Genomic DNA, 24,486 nt, shown 5'->3' with positions numbered 1-24,486 from the left:
AATTAAAAAATAAGAATCCAATCGTTGGCATAATTTCCCCTCAGACTGTACTTCACAATGTGGATAACAGAATCATCTGAGTTCACACGGGTGTCGTTACCACTCTTTAAAAGAACTGACTTCAGAACTTGTACAGTAGACTATGTTTTCTATACCATGAAGCATGCCCACCTGCTAACTGTCGAAGCTTTCTGGAATTTTCCCCCTTAATTGTAGTCCTCACAAGTCTGTTCACTTTTTTCTTTAATCCTACAGTTTTATTTCCACCACATGAGTCCTCTATAGATCATATTGGGGCCATGCTGCCAAATAAATGGGGACCTCTACATTGGTGTTAGCAACCTGTTTTTTGGTCAGAGTATCAATGTTTAATATAACTGTCTGGCCTGATCAGTGGTAGCTCAGTGGGTAGAGCACTGACCTGGGACGCTGAGGCCCCAGGTTCAAATCCCCAAGGTTGCCAGCTTGGGTGTGGGATCATAGACATGAGCCCATGGTCACTGGCTTGAGCCCAAGGTTGTTGGCTTGAGCCCAAGGTTGCTGATTTGAGCAAGGTGTCACTGGCTCAGCTGGAGCCCCCTTGGTCAAGGCACATATGAAAAGCAATCAATTAACAACTAAAATGATGCAATTAAGAGTTGATACGTCTCATCTCTCTCTCCCTGTCTGTCTGTCTCTGTTTAGATAAACTGAAATACAGCTCATACCCAGCCCCCTTGCTGAATGATGTAGTCTGCTGCACAGTCCTCCAGGAACATCACTCCGTACTGCAGCAGTGCGCTCAAAGGGTCCTGACCACGTCTTGTCAACTCCAAAAGCAGTTGTTGTAGCAAAATCAGAGGCACCAAAACCTGCAATGCAAAAATAAGAGTAAAAACACAAACTGAAAGGCTTACAATTCGTTTTATATGTTTAACTACTAGAAAATTATACTCAGGTGTATCATTATGGAATTTCATTTTTATTACAATAAGGAAAATAAAACATTGATGCCCTACTAGAATTTTTGCAAATAATGAATATAGGGTTTATACCTTAGGACAGCGATTTTTAACCAGTGTGCCATAAGAATTTTTAAAACTTGTAATACCTGACTATTTATTAGGGGCATTGACTTCTTTTCCCTTAGATCATCAAATAAAAATAAATTTCAACAGCCAACACAACACCAGCCATCTAGTGTAAATGAATCACAATTATATCTATTTTCCTGTCATATTTTTTGGCGTGCCACAGAATTTTAATAAATAGTTTGTGTGTGCCATGTGGTGAAAAATGTTGAAAATTGCTGCCTTAGGGTGTTAGAAATAACTACAATATGAAAACAACTGGGCTGTGTATATGTGTGCATGTGTGTGTGTGGTGTGTGTGTGTGGTGTGTGTGTGTGTAAGGAGCAACATATGCATAGAAAAAGCGCTGAAGCATTATTTATAGATAGCAGAAGTCTGTTATCACCCAACAGGGACTGGTTAAATAAACTGTTCACTGTCCAATCACCAAGATTTACTTTCAGTAAAAAAATGCAAGATACAGGAGAATATGTACAGTAATGGTACTTTTTGTGTAAAAAAAAACAACCATACATACATACAGATATGTTTCTATAATCCTATAGTATCTCTGGGAAAATACAGAAGAAACTGGTAATAGTGGTAGCCTGAGAACTAGAAAACTGGTGACAAGGGTGGAAAACATTTTTCAATGTGTGGTCCTGGTTGAATAGCTCAACTGGTTAGAGCATCATCCCGAAGCACAGAGGTTGCAGTTTCCATCCCCAATCAGGGCACACACAGGAACAGACTGATGTTCCTGTCTCTTTCTCTCTCTCCCTTCCTCTCTCTCTAAAATCAATAAAAAAATTTTAAAAAAAGAAAAAATACTTTTCAGTATATAGCTTTCTGTGCTTTTTGCATTTTGTGCCATGTGCTTTCATACAGGATGAGCAAAAGTAGGCTTACAGTTGTGAGTACATAAAAATTTTCTTGTATTATTATTATTGTATCATTTTTCATACAAACTATAAACCTACTTTTGCCCACTACTGTATATTTGAAAATAAGAGCCTTTAAAATGATGAGCTATTTTTTTTTTCTGAAGCTGGAAATGGGGAGGCAGTCAGACAGACTCCCGCATGTGCCTGACCGGGATCCACCTGGCACGCCCATCAGGGGCGATGCTCTGCTCATCCAGGGCGTCGCTCTGTCATGACCACAGCCATTCTAGCGCCTGAGGCAGAGGCCAAGGAGCCATCCCCGGCGCCCCGGCCATCTTTTGCTCCAATGGAGCCTTGGCTGTGGGAGGGGAAGAGAAAGGCAGAGAGGAAGGAGAGGGGGAGGGGTGGAGAAGCAGATGGGCTCTTCTCCTGTGTGCCCTGGCCGGGAATCGAACCCGGGACTTTTGCACACCAGGCCGACGCTCTACCACTGAGCCAACTGGCCAGGGCCTGATGAGCTATCTTATAAAAGTCATCAAAACCAAAGGAGGCCTGACCAAGTGGTGGTGCAATGGATAGAGCAGGGGTCGGGAACCTTTTTGGCTGAGAGCCATGAACGCCACATATTTTAAAATTTAATTCCGTGACAGCCATACAACGACCCGTGTATGTTGTGTATTATCCAATAAAAATTTGGTGTTGTAGCCCCAGAGGACAACTGATTGGCTCCAGCCACCCGCAACCATGAACATGAGCAGTAGTAGGAAATGAATGGATTGTAATACATGAGAATGTTTTATATTTTTAACATTTTTTTTATTAAAAATTTGTCTGCAAGCCAGATGCAGCCATCAAAAGAGCCACATCTGGCTCCCAAGCCATAGGTCCCCAAGCCCTAGGATAGAGCATCAACCTGGGATGCAGAGGATCCAGGTCCAAAAACCCAAGGTCGCCAGCTTTAGCATGGGCTCATCGGTTTGAGCGTAGGCTCATCTGACTTGAGCCCAAAGGTCACTGACTTGAAGCCCAAGGTCTCTGGCTTGAATCCAAGGTTACTGGCTTGAACAAGGAGTCATTGGCTCAGCTAAAGCCCACCCCACTGCCACCCCTCCCACTCCCCACCCCCGTCAAGGCACATATGAGAAAGCAATCAATAAACAACTAAGGAGCCTGACCAGGCGGTGGTGCAGTGGATAGAGTGTTGGACTAGGATGTGGAAGACCCAGGTTCGAGACTCCGAGGTTGCCAGCTTGAGCACGGGCTCATCTGGCTTGAGCAAAGCTTACCAGCTTGGACCCAAGGTCGCTGGTTTGAGCAAGGGGTTACTCGGTCTGCTGAAGGCCCATGGTCAAGGCACATATGAGAAAGCAATCAATGAACAACTAAGGTGTCACAACGAAAAACTGATGATTGATGCTTCTCATCTCTCTCCATTCCTGTCTATCTGTACCTGTCTGTCCCTCTCTCTGACTCTCTCTCTGTCCCTGTAAAAAAACAAAACATAAAAACCCCACAACAACTAAGGAGCTGCAATGAAGAATTGATGCTCCTCATCTCTCCCTTCCTGTCTGTCTGTCCTTATCTGTCTCTTTCACTAAAAAACAACAAAAAAGGTAGGCATTATCATTCTTAATAACTTTGTGGTTCAGTATTTAAAAATCATCAAAATTTATGACAGAAACTAACTAGAGTCCCTTGCCTTTCCTCCCCAAAATTGCATATAGACGAAAACTAAGTATTTTCAGTTCACAATCTACATGCCATGCAATCTCTTTTGTCTAAAACATCAAGAAGTTTCCACATGACTGAAAAGATATGCAAAAGGAAATTAAACCAATTCCAGTTCCTTGCTAGTGAACTGACAAATAATAATTGACGAATTACAAAACATTTCTGCAGAAGAAGATGGAACAGAAAAGACAATGAGTTTGTATTCATACTAATATTCTTTGGCTTTTTTTAAAAAATTTTATTTATTTATTCATTTTTAGAGAGGAGAGAGAGAGAGAGAGAGAAAGGAGAGAGAGACAGGGGGGAGGAGCTGGAAGCATCAACTCCCATATGTGCCTTGACCAAGCAAGCCCAGGGTTTTGAACCGGCGACCTCAGCATTTCCAGGTCGACGCTTTATCCACTGCGCCACCACAGATCAGGCTGGCTTTTAAGTAAAAGCAGCCCTGAAGCCACCAATACCAAAGTATGAAAGAAAGACTGCAAGAAAGACTGCAACAGACACATTTCTTTTTGGTATTCTAAAATGACTCCAGCCCAAAATGTGTTTAAAACCTCTTCTTAACACTAATAAAGGGGTACAGGACCTTTATTAACTCACAAAGAAAAATATATTAGGCTTTTTCCATAATTAGAAAACCTGCCATACTATTAAAAAACATTAACCAACTGTTGTTTATGTAGCCCTAGTATTTTGTCTTAGCATTCAGGGGCAAATAACTTGTGATTCACATCATCATATCAACTTCAAAGGCCTGGGATGTTCTACACCTCAAAAGATTCTAATTTCCCATAATAATCTACTAAAATGCAACATTTTTAAATTATCCTATTGCCTCTGAGGGAAATGAGTTGCAAACATTTTATACTTCTATATAAAATAATACTTTTGTTTGTGTTTTAACTTACCTCTTCTATATCAAAAAGCAGAAGCCCTGGTTTTACTGTATAGTTAATCTAAAGATAAATCTATAACCCTCTTTCACTACAGTCTTAATTTAGTCCTCAATCATATTCCCTCTCATTCACTACACTTTTTAGGCTGAAATCCATGAATCTTTTAGTCTGTTCTTCATATGGCACTACCTCCATTGCTTTGATAATTTACATTATCCTTTCCTTTCGTGAAATGCAGTTCATAAATCTTCTATTTGGTTGCTAATACTCTTGGTGGTACATGTTATATCTATTACACCTATCTGACATACTATTTTTAAGAGACCTATATGATGACTTCCAAAGCCTACTTACCTTGTAAGCATCATTTAGATTGTCTCTACATAGATAAACTCTCTAATTTTTGTAATCATACACAGTTTGGGTTTTTTTGTGTGTGTGACAGAGACAGAGAGAGAGAGACAGAGAGACAAACAGGGAGAGAGATGAGAAGCATCAATTCTTTGTTGTGGCTCCTTAGTTTCCTTACTTGTTTATTGATTGCTTTCTCATATGTGCCTTGACTGGGAGACTGCAGCAGAGCAAGTGACCCCTTGCTCAAGCCAGCGACCTTTGGGCTCAAGCCAGTGACCCCACACTCAAGCTGGTGAGCCCGTGCTCAAACCGGCGATCTCGGGTTTTCGAACCTGGGTCCTGTGTCCCAGTCTGATGCTCTATCCATTACACCACCACTTGGTCAGGCCATACACAGAGTTTCATGAGTTATTTTTACAACTGATTCCCATCCACTTGGAATTTTACTCTACGCAAGAATTTTATATCATCTGTACCTCATACATTTTTGAACTCCCCCTCCCATAGTATTAAAAAAAGTTAAAACAAAACTGGATTCCCGAGGATCCCCAGAAGGCCCTACTATTCATATCTGTAGTGCTAAAAAGTAACAGAATAATCTTGCCCTTTGAATTCTGAACTGGAAGTCATTTCCTTACTGGATAATATTAATCCCCATAACACATATAAATTATTTTTTCTTCAATTACTTTTGCAATAGAATTCTAACATTTGGACCATGAAAAAGGATTACCTCTGCTGGCTATCTCCTCTTAGGTACCATGGTGGCATCTCCTTCCAGTAGGTTAGACTTTGCTAACGTTATCCTTTTACTGAAGACTATATGAACTTCCTGGTGTAGAAAGAAAGTATACCAAATAGCTCCAAGTGTCTTTTCTAATAGAAGATATTTGTGATAATAAATTATATATATTGGTCTATCAATCTATAACTTAACTCATCTGTGCCTTGAAAACTCTAATGAATATCCAATTTTTTTTTTCTGAAGTTGGAAATGGGCAGGCAGTCAGACAGACTCCCGCATGCGCTAGACCAGGATCCACCCGGCATGCCCACCAAGGGGCGATGCTCTGCCCATCTGGGGCGGCGCTCTGTTGCGACCAGAGCCACTCTAGCGCCTGAGGCAGAGGCCATGGAGCCATCCCCAGCGCCCAGGCCAACTTTGCTCCAATGGAGCCTCAGCTGCGGGAGGGGAAGAGACAGACAAAGAGGAAGGAGAGGGGGAGGGGTGGAGAAGCAGATGGGCGCTTCTCCTGTGTGCCCCGGCCAGGAATCGAGCCTGGGACTCCTGCACGCCAGGCCGATGCTGTACCACTGAGCCAACCGGCCAAGGCCATGAATATCCAAATTTTATCTGTACCTAATCCCTCAGTTAGGTTTGAAGTCTTTGGTCTGTCTGCTTCAAAATAAAATTGAAGACATAACCAGACATTATGTCTAACCCAATGTAATGCAAGAGGAAACAGGGAACACTAATGAAGTACTGTTGCCAAAAGATTAAACCTAAATATGATCTAGGCCTCTAGACCTACCTACCAATGGGAAAAAAATGTATAGTTATAGAGGAACATGTTAAATGATATCTCAGTGATATAGTCAACACAACCCAGAAGGTAAGAAATTTTACAGGACAAATAACTTTTAAGTAAATTAGAGAAAAAAGAGTGAGCCTATATATTAAAAGAGACTTTAGTCACATATTACATGATCAAATTTATATAAACTGTCCAAGTTAAGTTCCCAGAGACAGAGCATAGTAATGTCGCCAGGGGTAGGGGTGGGGGGCAGGAGGTGCAGAGTGACAAGTACTGGGTATAGAGTTTCTCTTTAAGAACAAAATATTTTGGAATTAGACAGTGAAGGGAGCTGCATAACTTTGTGAATATACTAAAAACCACTAGCTGGTACACTTTAGAAGAGTAAATTTTATAGTATATAAATTATATTTCACCTGACCAGTAGTGGCGCAATGGATAGAGTCCACCAGGATGACTGAGGTTGCTGGTTTGAAACCCTGGGCTTGCCTGGTCAAGGCACATATGGGAGTTGATGTTTCCTGCTCCTCCTCCCTTCTCTCTCTCTCTCTCCTCTCTAAAATTAATAAATAAAATCTTTTAAAAAAATTTTAATGAATTAACTCCCTGAGAACTATCTGACTCTGTGAGAAAGAATAATGTTAAGAATCATTGGTATGACAGGAGAAGAGAGGAAGGGAACAGAGAGCTAACTGATGAGAACTTACCAAACTGGAAAGAGCTGAAGCCACAAATCTGAGAAGCTAACAGAACACGTAATTATTTCAATTCAAAAAGGTCCTTCTCCAAGGCATATTATATTAAAAATTAATGACAGCCCTGGCCGGTTGGCTCAGCGGTAGAGCGTCGGCCTAGCGTGCGGAGGACCCGGGTTCGATTCCCGGCCAGGGCACACAGGAGAAGCGCCCATTTGCTTCTCCACCCCTCCGCCGCACTTTCCTCTCTGTCTCTCTCTTCCCCTCCCGCAGCCGAGGCTCCATTGGAGCAAAGATGGCCCGGGCGCTGGGGATGGCTCCTTGGCCTCTGCCCCAGGCGCTAGAGTGGCTCTGGTCGCAATATGGCGACGCCCAGGATGGGCAGAGCATCGCCCCCTGCTGGGCAGAGCGTCGCCCCTGGTGGGCGTACCGGGTGGATCCCGGTCGGGCGCATGCGGGAGTCTGTCTGACTGTCTCTCCCTGTTTCCAGCTTCAGAAAAATGAAAAAAAAAAAAAAAAAAATTAATGACAAAGAGAGAATTCTCAAGGCAGCCAGGGAAAAAAAAGACAGTAACTTATAAAGGAAATTCCACTTGATTATCATCAAAATTTTCAGCAGAAACCCTACAAGCAAGGATAGAATAGAATCAAATATTCAAATTATTAAAAGAGAGAAATCACCAGCCAAGGACACTATATCCAGCAAAGTTATCATTTAGGATGAAGGATAAATATAGGCTTTTCCAGATAACAGATACTGAGGGAGTTCCTTAGCACAAGACCTGCCTTATAAAAAATGTTGAAAGGAGTTCTTACACCTGAAGAAAAAAGAAAAAAGCATACAAAACTGTAATATGGCCTGATCAGTGGTGGCACAGCTGATAGTGCGTCAGCCTGGAACACTGAGGACCCAGGTTCAAAACCCCAAGGACACCTGCTTGAGTGTGGGCTCACCAGCTTGACATGGTGTTGCTGGCTTGAGCCCAAGGTCGCTGGCTTGAGAAAGGGGTCACTGGCTTGCCTGGAGTCCCCATCTCCCCAGTCAAAACACATATGAGAAAGTGCCTGACCAGGTGGTGGCACAGTGAATAGAGCATCAGACTGGGATGCGGAGGACCCGAGGTCGCCAGCTTGAGCATGGGCTCATCTGGTTTGAGCAAAGCTCACCAGCTTGGACCCAATGTTGCTGGCTCGAGCAAGGGGTTACTCGGTCTGCTGAAGGCCCACGGTCAAGGCACATATGAGAAAGCAATCAATGAACAACTAAGGTGTCACAACGAAAAACTGATGATTGATGCTTCTCATCTCTCTCCGTTCCTGTCTGTCTGTCCCTGTCTATCCCGCTCTCTGACTCTGACTCTGTAAAAAACAAAAACAAAAACAAAAAACACATATGACAAAGCAATTAATGAATAACTAAAGTGCCGCAACTACAAGTTGATGCTTCTCATCTCTCCCTTCCTGTCTGTCCCTGTCTCTCTCTCTTGCTAAAACAACAACAAAACTGTAAGATGACAAACAAACATATAGAAACAGGAAATTGAAACTCTATTTCAGAAGAGGGTAGTAATTTCTTATGTAACATAAAGGTTAAGGAAGGGAAAGCATTAAAAAGAAATAAACGTGTGTAGTAGGTCAGTGTTGCTCGCCTCCTCCCATGACCATATCAAAATAACAACTAAATTATAACCAGCACCCCTGAGAACCATCTGAAGAATAGATGACTAGAGTTCCTAATCAAGGATATAAAGAAGCCAAATTAAGACTTGGAAGGACAACACAAAAAAGAAACTTACAGGCCAGTATCTCTGATGAATATACATTAAAAAGATAATATAGTACAATCAAATGGGGTTCATTCCAAGGACGCAAGGATGATTTAACACCACATTAATGAAACAAAAGAAATAAAAATCAGAAAAAGCAAGACATAACAGCTACTCATGATTAAAAAACACTCCATAAAATGAGTATGAAAGCAAAGTACCTCAACATAATAAAGGCCATATGTCAAATTCTCAACTAATCACATTCAATGGTGAGAAACAAAAAGTTCTTCCTTTGAGATCAGAAACAAGACAGGGGTATCTCCTCTCCCCACTTCTATTCAACACAGTACTGGAAGTCCTAGCCAGACAAATCAGGCAAGTGAAAGAAATAAAAGGTATTCAAATTGGGAGTGTAGAATTAAAACTGTCATAATTTGCAGATGACACGATTCTATATATAGAAGAACCTAATCCACCAAGAGACTATTGGAACTTTATCCACATTGGGTCAATGCACACATTTAAAATATTATATAACCAAAGCAATATTTATGGTTATATTTACTATTAAGGACTTATTAGAATACTAAATCTCATTTCAGTTTGTATAATTTTAGAAATGGAGAAAATGTATATGGTGCCAGAAGAGAAAAACAGAAATGATAAAGTGGAATTGAGAACCAAAGAAGAAAAATGAGCAGATATAATTTGGCCTGAGGAAGAGAAGTCTCAGAGATAGCATTTGCCTTTAATTTTTTTTTATTTACTTTTTTAGATTTTATTTATTCATTCTTATTAGAGAGAGAAGGGAGAGAGAGAGGGGGAGAGAGAGAGAGAGAACAGGGGGAGGAGCAGGAAGCATCAACTCCCATATGTGCCTTGACCAGGCAAGCCCAGGGTTTTGAACCGGTGACCTCAGCATTCCAGGTCAACGCTTTATCTACTGCGCCACCACAGGTCAGGCAACATTTGCCTTTAAATAGATGAAGTATTTTCATGTGGTGACCAGCTGCTTTCATCTCTACTCCAAAAAGAAAATAGAATTAATTATAACAAGGTGGACTTCATGGTTGCCAAGGGAAAAAATATTCTGTTCTAATTCTGCAAATGTGCTGCGATGCTAGTTACTGAAAAATGTTAAATAACCTATTTATCTCAGATTTTTTAAGAAAGTATTCTGCATGTCCTTGATATCTAATTTCCTTCCCTCTTCCTTCCTACAGAAAGCCCACAATTAATTTTCCCTTGATTTTAATTAAATATGGATTATCTAGATGCAGACAGAGGATTAGATTAGATTATGAATTTAGTAAAATATAATTTTGAAACCAAACGCAAAGCTACTCTTGACCTGATCGGGGAGGGGTTGCAATTTAGCAAATAACAATACAGACTGCCCAGTTAAATTTGAATTTCAGATAAAGTCTTCAAAATAAATAAATAAAATCTGTTTCAAATGTCTGTAGGAGAGGGGTTTTTTCTTTCCAAGAAAGCAAATAAAAGTCAGATATTTTGACAAATTATTTACAGCTACATAACATAGTAAAACTTCCTAACTGTGACTTTTTCAAAACAAGGTCTCGTGTTTAAAATAGCCTTAGTTTGCCGAGAGTTTACCCTGGTGCCAAACAATGTGCTAATATAATTTAGCATATATTTTGTCATTAATTCTCATAAAACTTACGAGGTTACTATTATCATCTTCATTTCACATATGTAAAAATTAAGATTTAGAGGCCCTGGCCGGTTGGCTCAGTGGTAGAGCGTCAGCCTGGCGTGCGGAAGTCCCGGGTACGATTCCCGGCCAGGGCACACAGGAGAGGCGCCCTCCCCCTCTCCTTCCTCTCTGTCTCTCTCTTCCCCTCCTGCAGCCAAGGCTCCATTGGAGCAAAAGATGGCCTGGGTGCTGGGGATGGCTCTGTGGCCTCTGCCCCAGGCGCTAAAGTGGCTCTGGTCGCAACAGAGCAACGCCCTGGATGGGCGGAGTATCGCCCCCTGGTGGGCATGCCGGGTGGATCCCAGTTGGGCACACGTGGGAGTCTGTCTGACTGCCTCCCCGTTTCCAGCTTCAGAAAAAAATTAATTAATTAATTAAGATTTAGAAAGCTTAATTAACCTGTCCAAAGACATGCATCTAATCCTTAGCAAAACTGATATTTGAAACACAGTCCAATAGCAAAGCCTATTTATGTCATAATGCCTCCAAAACCTGTATCAAGGTGAGTAACGACAATACAGGTCAGTTAGGTTATGTGAGGTCCCATGGTCTGACTCATACTATTAACAATTCTGAGTAAAGGTGGCTATTTAAAAAATAATTCTACATCGCTTCTCAGCCTTTTGGCTAAAATCAAGTGTAGCATTTGTTCTTACGAGTTTAAAACATAATTCTACAAATTTTCTCATCCCTAGTACTTTACCACTAAGGGTCATACTTCATACTGCACTGAGCCATCCCTTTAGACTGCCTCTTCAAAGTGATAGGTAATACATTATAAGATAATGGATAAGCAGTATGGTGTACTGAAGCTGGAACTGGAAGATCTTACCTCTAGCATTAATTCAAATATTTACTAGTTTAGGGGTCCTAGGCAAGTTATTTAACTTTTTTCTCTGATTATTCATTCACTTGACCTAAGTAAATAAAGAATAAAACAAAAGCTAATAAAATCCATTCTGCCTTCTGCAAAGGATGGTTGTGAGAATCATGAGATATGACATAGTACTTTATAAACTCTAAAACACATATGCTATTATTTATTCATTTAAAAGAACCAGAAAGTGCTGTCTCCCAAAATGAAGCCCTGTTCTTTTTCTCCCAACACACACTCATATGTTAATACATAAAAATCTGGAGGTAGCCTGACCAAGCGGTGGCGCAGTGGATAGAGCATCAGACTGAGACATGGAGGATCCAGGTTTGAAACCCTAAGGTCACCAGCTTGAGCAAAGGGTCACTTGGTCTGCTGCAGCCCCTCGATCAAGACACATACGAAAAAGCAATCAGTGAATAACTAAGGTTTCACAACGAATAACTGATGCTTCTCATCTCTTTCCCTTCCTGTCTGTCTGTCCCTATCTGTCCCTCTCTCTGGCTCCTTGATCTCTGTCACACACAAAAAAAACAACAACAAAATCTGGACGTGTCATATCTAACACAGAGAAGTAGAGAAATGAAGGGGAATTAAGGAAAGATATATTTTTGGGCCAAGCAGAATCTTGCAGCATTATTCAAAAACAGTTTTAATCTCTTATATGATGCTAGCAATTCCTCCCATGCTTTATCATTAACACACTAAAATCTTGTAAAAGAAAAGATAATTTGGTTAATACCTTATTCCAGCCGCTGGCATGAACTGTGGTCTCCAGTGTACATTCCCGATATGTCTGATATGTCACTGGCCTGTAGAAATTTTTTTTAAAAGTCTGTGTCACTAAGTAGAAAAATTCTACATTCCCAGATGAATAAATATACAGTCACTACTCTAATGTTGAACTTTTTGCAAAAGTTAACACTGTGGCTTTTAACACTTGGTATACATTTTTCTTCAAGCTTTCTCCATAGGCTGAGATGCACAGCTACCAGTTTGGGAAAGCAGTTAACAAGTAATAATAAATAATAACAAATTGTTTATAATTGCTTGAAACTTAACCAACAGGGTTTCTATGTTGTAGATAAACACAAATACTTGGATTATTAATATGGGATCAAATAATCTTATTAATAAAATTAAAAGCACAATTAAAAAATTTTTAAAGGCAAAAAATCTAAAACATTTAAAACTAACGAGACATGTATGTCACTGGAAGGCTTTTCAAACTGAGGCTATAAGAAGTAGAAATAAACAAAGCCAATAAATGGAGCTCTGTTTTAAACTTGGTGTCTTATGACATAAAATCCTGGAGGGCAGGAAAATAAGCTTTTCTGGTTACTTCCATGAAAGCTCTAGTCATGCCAAAACTCAAGACACTGAGTGATGACAATGGCTCACTCAATAATTTATTGAGAGACTTCAAGTACTATAATCTGTCTTGGATACATGTGCAAATTAACAACAAAATACTTGGTAACCAAGTAACATGAAGGCAGCAATAGCTTGGATAATAGATATAAAATTTATGGCTCTGGTTGGTTGGCTCAGTGGTAGAGCGTCAGCCTCGGCATGCAGGAGTCCCAGGTTCAATTCCCAGCCAGGGCACATAGAAGTGCCCATCTGCTTCTCCACCCCTCCCCCTCTCCTTCCTCTCTATCTCTCTCTTCCCCTCCCGCAGCCAAGGCTCCATTGGAGCAAAGTTAGCCCAGGCACTGAGGATAGCTCTATGGCCTCTGCCTCAGGCGCTAGAATGGCTCTAGTTGCAATGGTGCAATGCACCAGATGGGCAGAGCATCGCCCCCTAGTGGGCATGCCGGGTGGATCCTAGATGAGTGCATGCGGGAGTCTGTCTCTCTGCTTCCCCACTTCTCACTTCAGAAAAATACAAGAAATTTACCCTTCCATTTTTGTGGACAAATTATTAACATAGATGTAAATAGAAGGAGAGGAATCTAATTTTAAAATCCATCCCAAAGGTATTTTCTGCTCTGACCACTCTGGGCTGTGATCTCTTCAGCCTGTGAATATAGGCAACTGGTAACAGCTACTGGTAGACTACTGTTAGGTTTTATATTTTATATATTTAATATTATCATTTATACTAGGACACTGAGACTCAGAAAAGCTAAGAGACTATCCCAAATTCACATGGCTGGCAAGCAGCAATATAGGAATTTACATCCACATAGATAATGTCCCAAAGGCCACACTGCTTATATTTCAGCTTATGGTTCTAACACATGCCACAATATTGTCTAGATGCCACCTGTGGCTAATGAGCATTTGAAATGTGGCTAGTGGTGTGCTGAAGTGTAATATACACACCAGATTTCAAAGACCTAGTAAGAAAAAAAAAGTATGTAAAATATCTCATTTCTAAGTCATTATACTGAGTATATGTTAAGACTATTTTTTGACTATACTAAGTTAAATAAAATATATTATTTTAAAAATTGTAATTTTGGCCCTGGCCGGTTGGCTCAGCGGTAGAGCGTTGGCCTGGTGTGCGGGGGAGCCGGGTTCGTTTTCCGGCCAGGGCATATAGGAGAAGCGCCCATTTGCTTCTCCACCCCCTCTCCTTCCTCTCTGTCTCTCTTTTCCCCTCCCGCAGCCAAGGCTCCACTGGAGCAAAGATGGCCCAGGCACTAGGGATGGCTCCTTGGCCTCTTCCCAGGTGCTAGAGTGGCTCTGGTAGCTGCAGAGCAACGCCCCAGAGGGGCAGAGCATCACCCCCTGGTGGGCAGAGCATCACCCCCTGGTGGGCAGAGCATCGCCCCTGGTGGACATGCCAGGTGGATCCTGGTCGGGCGCATGCGGGAGTCTGTCTGACTGTCTCTCCCCGTTTCCAGTTTCAGAAAAATACAAAAAAAAAAAAAAAAAAGAAAAATTGTAATTTTAGGCCCTGGCCGGTTGGCTCAGCGGTAGAGCGTCGGCCTGGCGTGCGGGGAACCCGGGTTCAATTCCCAGTCAGGGCACATAGGAGAGGCGCCCATTTGCTTCTCCACTCCCCCCTCCTTTTTCTCTGTCTCTCTCTTCCCCTCCCGCAGCCAAGGCTCCATTGGAGCGAAGATGGCCCAGGCGCTGGGGATGGCTCCTTGGCCTCTGCCCCAAGTGCTAGAGTGGCTCTGGTCGCAGCAGAGCGACGCCCCGGATTGGCAGAGCATCGCCCCCTGGTGGGCGTGCCAGGTGGATCCCTGTCGGGCGCACGCGGGAGTCTGTCTGACTGCCTGTCTCCCCATTTCCAGCTTCAGAAAAATACAAAAAAAAAAAATTGTAATTTTAGTCCCAGCCAGTTGGCTCAACAATAGAGCGTTAGCCCAGCGTGTGGACGTCCTAGGTTTGATTCCCAGTCAGGGCACACAGGAGAAGTGACTATCTGCTTTGCCACCCACCCCCTCCTCCTTTTCTCTCTCTCTCTCTCTCCTCCCCGCCTATAGCCATGGCTTGATTGGAGCGAGTTGGCCCAGGCACTGAGGATGGCTCCATGGAGGTGCTCAAGATGGCTGGGTTGCTAAGCAACAGAGCAGCAGCCCCAGATGGGCAGAGCACCACTGCTGGGAGGTTTGCAGGGTAGATCCCAGTAGGGGCGCATGCAGAAGTCTGTCTTTCTGCCTCCCTGCCTCTCATTAATATATATATATATATATATATATATATATATATATATATATATAAAATAATTTAATTTTTAAAATTGTAATTTAATACAATTTATTATATGGCTGCTGAAAAAATTTAAATTACATATATATGACTTCATTATATTTGTTGGACAGTGTTGGTCTAGATATTTCAGGAAAAAGTTCTGATGACACGGGTATCATTCTTTTATACAATCAAAATAAAGTCAATATGACAGTGGTGCTGAGATAATAGGGATGACCTCTGTATTAAGACGTTAATGATAGCATATTCCCATCAAAGTAATCTCAGTACTTTTTAGAAGCCTTGGGCTAGAAACGTGTTTGTGAATCTGAACCTGAGCAGCTACTGCGCAGTCCCACCTACTGGTATGCTACCTGAGGAGCTACTTGCGTGTATCATTCCCTCTGCTTCCTTTCCTGAACTGTCTGGCACTAGTGTGGGTCACAGTGGTCCTGACTGGTGGTCTATCAGGCTAAAGTTCTTTAGCATCCTTCAGAATGAAATGTTTTGAAACATTATATGCACATACAAATGCACATAAACAATCCATCAGATTAAAACATTTCAAGGAAATCTAATACATAGAAAAGTAAGTAGCTGAAAAATTAGCCCTATCTGATGAGCTACTTGAATAAGAAGGAAAAGGGAGGATGGAGGGAACCTTTTGAAATAGCTCCCCTACAAGAAGAGATGGGGATTAAATTCCCACTTTAACAAAACTGGAAGAGGTCGAATATTTCACCTTAAAAGATACTGCCATGGAAAAAAAAAAAAGTCCCGGGTTCGATTCCCGGCCAGGGCACACAGGAGAAGAGCCCATCTGCTTCTCCACCCCTCCCCCTCTCCTTCCTCTCTGTCTCTCTCTTCCCCTCCCGCAGCCAGGGCTCCACTGGAGCAAAGATGGCCCAGGCGCTGGGGATGGCTCCTTGGCCTCTGCCCCAGGCGCTGGAGTGGCTCTGGTCGCAACAGAGTGACGCCCCGGAGGGGCAGAGCGTCGCCCCCTGGTGGGCGTGCCAGGTGGATCCCGGTCGGGCGCATGCGGGAGTCTGTCTGTCTCTCCCCGTTTCCAGCTTCAGAAAAATACAAAAAAAAAAAAAAAAGATACTACCATGAACTTGTATAAATATTTTAGTTCATCATCAGAGAGTTCTTTCTGAGGTATTAATAACAGCACTTAACTTTCAAAAGTGTATTTCTGATAATCACACTTATTGTCTTCAAAATTGATTAAAACTTAACAACAAAGTATTTCTTCTTGCCTGCTAAAATGAGGTATATATTAGGTTCAATATTCCTTAAAAAATAGGAAGCATTTGAGATCTTGCTTTTCTATTTGCCATTTCAAAGTTGCATCAAATATCCCTTAGTCTGTAAACAACATAACAGGTGTCTGAAAAGTAAAAATATTTATCTTTGAGTAAAAGAAAAATATTGAAAATAAATGTAACACTAAAAAAAGAAAAGATTTTTGAAAAAAATTTATTCAGGGGCCTAACTGATATACAACCAGAAGTACCTATTTCATAAATAATTATATCAGTATTCAGCATTTGAAGGAAAAATAAATATTCTTCAAAGACAAGATATTTTTAAAATACCACTTTGCAGTGAAAATATATCAATTTTTCTTGTATATCATGAAAAGGACTCCAAAAACAATGCTTTTTTAAAAACTATAATACTGTTCTCTTCTTAGAGCTTATACTATCCCAGTAAAGTTCAAATTAACAGATCGATAGGCCCTGGCCGGGTGGCTCAGCGGTAGAGCGTCGGCCTGGTGTGCGGGGGGACCCGGGTTCGATTCCCGGCCAGGCCACATAGGAGAAGCGCCCATTTGCTTCTCCACACCCCCCCTCCTTCCTCTCTGTCTCTCTCTCTTCCCCTCCCACAGCCTGGGCTCCATCGGAGCAAAGATGGCCCGGGCGCTGAGGATGGCTCCTTGGCCTCTGCCCCAGGCGCTAGAGTGGCTCTGGTCGCGGCAGAGTGACGCCCCAGAGGGGCAGAGCATCACCCCTGGTGGGCGTGCCGGGTGGATCCCGGTCGGGCACATGCAGGAATCTGTCTGTCTCTCCCCGTTTCCAGCTTCAGAAGAAAAAAAAAAAATTAACAGATGGATAAACTGATATAGAGTAAAATGGTTTACTCAAAGCTACAAATAGTTTGTATTAAAATTGGAAACAGAATTTTTTGTCTTATATATCTATGTTATTTTACCCCCAGTCCTAATAGCCTTTATAGGTCTTGTTTGTTTTGGCACACAAATTTCTTCAAATCTTACATGAAATGCCAATATATAAAGTCTATGAAAGCATAACAGTTCTGCTTTAAGAGAAGTGGAGAGGCCCTGACAGACTCACCCAGCTCACCTGTGCTCACCCCTGCATGGCCCCAGAGGCTCCACAGAACACTTTGAAAGGCACTGCCATACATCCAAATGTTCTATTAAGTTTTATTCCCCAATAACCATAATATTATCATCTCTCCACACTTTATTTTTATTTATTCATTTTAGAGAGGAGAGGGAGAGACAGAGAGAGAGAAGGGGGGAGGAGCTAGAAGCATCAACTCCCATACGTGCCTTGACCAGGCAAGCCCAGGGTTTCGAACCGGCGACCTCAGCATTTCCAGGTCGACGCTTTATTCACTGCACCACCACAGGTCAGACTACACTTTATTTTTAAACTTTCCTATATAGAAGGTTTACAGGCCCAAATATGATGTTCATTTCACTGTTTTCTGTTACTATGCATAATCTGAATTTTTACATTTGCTCATGTCACTGGAATATTCAGAAACAAACTGAATCTTTCTTAAACCCATACTGCTTTCTTCTAATAAATGGTAATGTATGAACTTTGCCTACATAAAAGGAATTACCTTGCTACAATAGTAACTTAGCAAAACAACAGTAGTCATCCTGTTTTAGACAGTTGTCAATCTTTATTAAAACAAATATTTTTTCTAATTCATACCAATTCCTTAGTGATTCTCAGTAGAGAATTAGGGGAAATGACTTTTTAAGATTTATAAAATGATTTGGTTCTATTTTAATACACTCTCACTGTGAGCGTTTTGCCTTTAGCTTTCACAATGAGAACCACAGCTAAGAGTGAAGTTCCCACTCTAAGAATGTGGCATAGTTCCATGGGCAAAAGTGCACCCCCAAAGTTCAGCTACATTTGGGACACCTGAAATACAGACATAATATTAATCTCACAGCACAAGGCATGAAACTGTAGCCATGAAAACTGTGTTGGCCACTGGAGTCACAGTGAAAGTGCAGGACAAAGTATTTACAGTTCAGTGGAAGCACCTGCTGAAACCCAGCAGCTCAACGAGAAAGTACCAACGATCACATCCACATTGCAACAGTTAAATCACTTCTTTGATGCAAGCACTGTCACTCAAAACACAACAGAGCTGCTTTGGGAAAGCAAAAGAAGTGAAGTAGTGCTAAGAGAAGGGACACCGTTCATGTAACACTTAACCAACCCCGTGCTGCGTGAGCAACACAGAGACTGCTCAGAGCAGCAGATCCCGCTCAGCAAAGTAACTCACTGGCTGAGGAGCATCTGCAATGCCTTATGGAGAGGCTCTTTCAGCTCCTGGGACACCTTTTCTCCAAGATGAGCCAAGCAGTCTTCTACTGAGCTTTCTGGGTGAGCAGGGCTGAACACTGGGGAAGTGTGCCGGTCAAAGCCTGTGCTGGTGAAGGCTGAAGAAAGGAAGAAGAAAACCTAGGTCAGTAAATAATATCAGAAGTTGTGCTATAAGACACCTGCCACTGAGAATGAGCTAAACTGTAAGCCACTTACAAAGGACAGATAATCACTAGGGAATATTAACCCTATCCGGAACACATAACTGGATAGGTCCTAAATTTAGAAAAAAAAATTTAAAGGAAATATTTTTATAGGAAATCTTAGTTTTAAGAGAAGGAAAAGACTAAATTGAATGTTAAAATACACAAGCCAATTTAGTGTATTACTACAGAACAAAGTAGTATAAGAATGATAAATAAGAGGCAACTCCTAGATCCATCATTCCTTTCTTAACATTTGTTTTTAAGGTACCTTAGAGAATAAGTCCATTACTTTAATTCCTTTTTAAAAATTTAATTTTAATGTTTATTTTATGGATTTTAGAGAGAAAGGAAGGGGGGGAAGAGAGAAACAGGAACATCAATCTGTTCCCATACGTGCCCTTACCGGGTATGAACCAGTAACCTTTGCACTCTGGAATGATGCTCTACCAACCGAGCTATGAGGTCAAAACTTCATTACCTTTTTTTAAAAATTATTTTTATTTATTCATTTTAGAGAGAAAAAAAGATATAGAGAGAAGGGCGGAAGAGCAGGAAGCGTCAACTCCCATATGTGCCTTGACCGGGCAAGCCCAGGGTTTTGAACTGGCGAGGCCTCATGGTTCCAGGTTGATGCTTGATCCACTGTGCCACCACAGGTCAGGCTCATTACCTTTTTTAAATGAACTTTCTAATTCCTTAGTCCTGCATGTGGATAAATGTTAAAACAACAAAAGTTAACAAATACACAAATTGCACTCAGAAGAAGTGTCACACAGCCCTGTTCCCCTGAGCTCAAACTACCAGCCTCTTATCTGGTTCTTTACTCCATAGTATTCTGATGTAGCCACTCCCTAACTGCAGGAAAACAAGCAGAATCATTGTTGTTCCAGGTACAAACAGGATTCAGGGCACAGAATCCCAGTGAAGCAAGCAGATTACATTCACTCCCAAGAATTACCAATAATCTCCATAAAGTATTTACTACATTAATCTATGACTTGCTCCTAGAAGGCAGTAAATTTTACTGTGAAATATACTAGTTCTTCTTTTTGTTCTTTAAGATTTTATTTATTCATTTTATAGAGGGAAGGGGAGAGAGAAAGAGAAGTGGGGAAGAAGCAGGAAACATCAACTCCCATATGTGCCTTGACCAGGCAAGCCCAGGGTTTGGAACTGGCGACCTTAGCGTTCCAGGTCAACACTTTTTTTTTGGTCTTTTTTTACAGTGACAGAGAGAAAGTCAGAGAGAGGGATAGATAGAGACAGACAGGAATGGAGAGAGATGAGAAGCATCAATTACCAGTTTTTCATTGTGGCACTTTACTTGTTCATTGATTGCTGTCTCATATGTGCCTTGACCCTGGGCCTTCAGCAGACCGAGTAACCCCTTGCTCAAGCCAGTGACCTTGAGTCCAAGCTGCTGAGCTTTTGCTCAAACCAGATGAGCCCATGCTCAAGCTGGTGACCTCAGGGCCTCGAACCTAAGTCCTCTGCATCACAGTCCGACGCTCTATCTACTGCACCACCGCCTGGTCAGGCCCAGGTCAACACTTTATCCACTGCACCACCACAGGTCAGGCTGAAGTACATTATTTTTTTATAATGTGCTTGCCTCCAAGAAAGATGCAAATGGCTGCCAAGTTCACAATTATATTGCTGTCTGAGCAAGTTTAAGGACATCCATTATAATGATCAGTCTTGGTTAATATGGGGGGGTTCAACGAGGTGAGTGTAATTCAGCCTTTGTTGCTTTTTTTCTTCTTTTGGCTTTTTCCCCATTTTACTTTGTATAAGTATCACTATCAGAAGTGGGCAAAGGCTTAAAATAGAATTGGAACGTTAATCAATTAATAATGTTGATAAAGGAGACTGTTCAGGTATGGCACAGTGGATAGAGGGTCAACCTAGGGCCCAGGTTCGAAACCCCAAAGTTGCCGGCTTGAGCGTGGGGTCACTGGCTTGAGCATGGAATCATAGACATGACCCCATGGTTGCTGGCTTGAGCAAGGGGTCACTCCCTCTGCTGTAGCCCCGTCAAGGTACTTATGAGAAAGCAATCAATGAATAATTAAGGTGCCGCAACGAAGAATTGACGCCTCTCATCTCTCTCCCTCTCTGTCTGTCCCTATCTGTCCCCCTCTGGCTGTCACACACACAAAAAAAGAAACAAACAAAAAAAACCACCTAAATGTCCACCACCTAATAAATGGAAAAACAAATGGTGGTATATATCCACATAATGAAATATTATCATGCTACCACATGAATGATCCTTGAAAAAACTATGCTAAGTAAAAAGCAGTTGCAAAAGACCACATAATACAGTGTGTCCGTAAAGTCATGGTGTACTTTTTTTTTTTTTTTTTTTTTTTTTGTAATTTTCTGAAGCTGGAAACGGGGAGAGACAGTCAGACAGACTCCCGCATGCGCCCGACCAATCCACCCGGCACGCCCACCAGGGGGCGATGCTCTGCCCATCCTGGGTGTCACCATGTTGCGACCAGAGCCACTCTAGCGCCTGAGGCAGAGGCCACAGAGCCATCCCCAGCGCCCGGGCCATCTTTGCTCCAATGGAGCCTCGGCTGCAGGAGGGGAAGAGAGAGACAGAGAGGAAGGAGAGGGGGAGGGGTGGAGAAGCAGATGGGCGCCTCTCCTGTGTGCCCTGGCCGGGAATAGAACCCGGGACTTCTGCACGCCAGGCCAATACTCTACCACTGAGCCAACCAGCCAGGGCTCATGGTGTACTTTTGACTGGTCACAGGAAAGCAACAAAAGATGATAGAAATGTGAAATCTGCACCAAATAAAAGGAAAACTCTGCCAGTTTCATACCTATTCAGTATAGTTCGATGTAGGCTCACGCACAGATTTCTTAGGGCTCCTTAGGTAGCTATCCCGTATAGCCTCTACAGACTCGTCACTGACTGATGGCCTATCAGAATGGGTTTTCTCCACCAAACTGCCAGTTTCCTTCAACTGCTTATCCCACCAAGTAATGTTATTCCTATGTGGTGGTGTTTCGTTATAAACGCGCCGATATTCACATTGCACTTTGGTCACAGATTCGAATTTAGGGAGCCACAGAACACACTGAACTTTCCTCTGTACCGTCCACATCTCGACTGGCATGGCCGTGGGCTGCTCCACTGTATACACAGTGTTACGTCATCGTCATCATCTGCGCATGTGCATATGCTGCCCCATCATCCTACAGAAACTGGGAGGGTTTTCCTTTCATTTGGTGCAGATTTCACATTTCTATCATCTTTTGTTGCTTTCCTGTGACCAGTCAAAAGTGCACCACGACTTTATGGACACACTATATATAATTCCATTTATGTGTATATCCACAATAGGGAAATGCCCAGAGATAGAAGGCAAATCAGGTAGAGGTGGTGTGGGGTTGGGGTGGGGATGGAGGGCTGGTAGGCATATGCTAATGTGTATAGTGTTTCTTTTTAGAATGTTAAAAATTTTCTAAATTGGCCTGACCTGTGGTGGAGCAGTGGGATAAAACGTCGACCTGGAACACTGAGGTTGCCGGTTCAAAACCCTGGGCTTGCCTGGTCAAGGCACATATGGGAGTTGATGCTTCCTGCTCCTCCCCCTTCTCTCTCTCTCTCTCTCTCTCTATCCCCTCTCTCTAAAAATCAATAAATAAAATATTTAAAAAAATTTTTTTTCTAAATTTAGGCAATGGTGATTGGTGTACACTTTTTACAACTGAATGGACAGATTTTATGGTATGTAAAATATATCTAAATAAAGCTATAAAAGAAATCAGTGGACAAGATGTTCAATGTATCTTGATTTACAGAAGGCAAAACAAGAGATAACCCAAATGATCCCCTCAATAATTAGGGAATGACTGAATAAATAGTCATTCAATACACAGAATTTCATGTAACTACGAATAAGAATAACTATTTTAAAGGTTTATAATGTAGCCTGACCAGGCAGTGGTGCAGTGGATGGAACGTCAGACTGGGATGCGGAGGACCCAGGTTCAAGACCCCGGGGTGCCAGCTTGAGCGCGGGCTCGAGTTTGAGCAAGGCTCACCAGCTTGAGCCCAGGATCGCTGGCTCAATCAAGGGGTCACTCGGTCTGCTGTAGCCCCCCGGTCAAGGCACATATGAGAAATCAATCAATGAACAACTAAGGAACTGCAACAAAGAATTGATGTTTCTCATCTCTCTCCCTTCCTGTCTGTCCCTATCTGTCCCTCTCTCTGTCTCTGCCACAAAAAATAAAAATAAAAAATAAACAAACAAAAAAAGGTTTATAATGTAAAGTTAAATGCAAAATATAGGGCTATAACATTGCATCTACATTACTATTACAGCTGTCTATAGCATATATACACACAAGGCTGAAAGCTGTTACTTACACGTTTCCCTTTAATGTTGCTATTGAACAACACTGAAGTGACGACTGTTTAGCTCGTCACTTACCACCAGAAAAGGCTGCATCTAAACTGTTAGGTACAGCCTGACCAGGCGGTGGCGCAGTGGATAGAGCATCAGACTGGGATGCGGAGGATCCAGGTTCGAGACCCGAGGTTGCCAACCTGTGCACAGGCTCATCTGGTTAGAGCAAAAACTCACCACCTTGGACCCAAGGTCGATGGCTCGAGCAAAGGGTTACTCAGTCTGCTGTAGCCCCACGGTCAAGGCACATATGAGAAAGCAATCAATGAACAACTAAAATGTCGCAATGTGCAACGAAAAACTAATGATTGATGCTTCTCATCTCTCCATTCCTGTCTGTCTGTCCTGTCTATCCCTCTCACTGACTCTGTCTCTGTAAAAAAATAAATAATCTTAAACTGTTAGGTACAGTTAGAAAACATTTAGAAGCATATCCCTCAAGAAAGAAAAATGAGAGGACACTCGTTTCACCCTTATAATCCTATACCGATGAAGTGGTATAATGTTGAGAGCACTCTACTGTAAAAAAATCAAAGTAAACCACACCAAACAGAATCTTCAAATTAACCAGAAAAATAAGAATAGAGAGACCTTCAGAAATTTCTTTGTCCAGGGACTTTAGCTCTTCTTCAATTTCAGTTTTAACTTTTAATAGAACTTCTGGATCCGGAGATTGTGAAGCTACAGGTCGCAGAACTCCTGAAACCAACAAAAACGTTACTATTGACAGAAGGAGAGAGAAGCGATTAGACTATGGGTAGTATTTTAACTATTAAGTCAAAACTATAATATTAAAACTTATTCTCAAGGGTAGGGCTGGGAGATACTTACAAGATGAGGGAGGTGAGGCTTGGGCTACACCACTACCATGGAGAAGCTGTGACTGGGACTTAGGACAATCTGAACACAAAACGTTCATGCAGGCTGTGCCTGCATCTCTCGTTGGGTTGGGAAGGAAGTATCTCAAACATTTTGACATTTAGGACAGGAAACCTTAGAGCAGGGGTCCCCAAACTACGGCCCACGGGCCACATGTGGCCCCCTGAGGCCATTTATCCGGCCCCCGCTGCACTTCCGGAAGGGGTACCTCTTTCATTGGTG

General features: G+C 42.1%; 2 protein-coding genes and 1 pseudogene across 6 annotated transcripts in view; 2 read left to right on the top strand and 1 right to left on the bottom strand.

Annotated features, from left to right (window-relative positions):
- The window catches only part of BID (BH3 interacting domain death agonist), a 62,753-nt gene extending 61,957 nt beyond the window's left edge, over positions 1-796 (top strand). The window contains exon 7 of the mRNA XM_066234510.1: positions 685-796. The gene's annotated coding sequence lies outside the window, so the exon portion shown is untranslated. The remainder of the gene's footprint in view (positions 1-684) is intronic.
- The window catches only part of BCL2L13 (BCL2 like 13), a 48,005-nt gene that overhangs the window by 10,685 nt on the left and 12,834 nt on the right, over positions 1-24,486 (bottom strand). For 3 of the 5 annotated variants that reach the window (XM_066234501.1, XM_066234500.1, XM_066234504.1), the window contains 4 exons: positions 23,977-24,084; positions 18,712-18,868; positions 12,248-12,317; positions 708-851 (listed from right to left, as the gene is read on the bottom strand). In XM_066234501.1, coding sequence (XP_066090598.1) covers positions 708-851; positions 12,248-12,317; positions 18,712-18,868; positions 23,977-24,084 — 479 coding nt within the window. Of the gene's footprint in view, positions 1-707; positions 852-12,247; positions 12,318-18,711; positions 18,869-23,976; positions 24,085-24,486 lie in introns of those variants that run through there. The other 2 variants (XM_066234503.1, XM_066234505.1) reach the window with 2 other exon arrangements.
- On the top strand, positions 11,239-11,374 carry LOC136309668 (U2 spliceosomal RNA; annotated as a pseudogene).

The sequence above is a fragment of the Saccopteryx bilineata genome, chromosome 6 (genome assembly GCF_036850765.1).
Source record: "Saccopteryx bilineata isolate mSacBil1 chromosome 6, mSacBil1_pri_phased_curated, whole genome shotgun sequence".
NCBI classification, from domain to species: domain Eukaryota; kingdom Metazoa; phylum Chordata; class Mammalia; order Chiroptera; family Emballonuridae; genus Saccopteryx; species Saccopteryx bilineata.
This window is presented reverse-complemented; position numbering and strand designations above follow the sequence as displayed.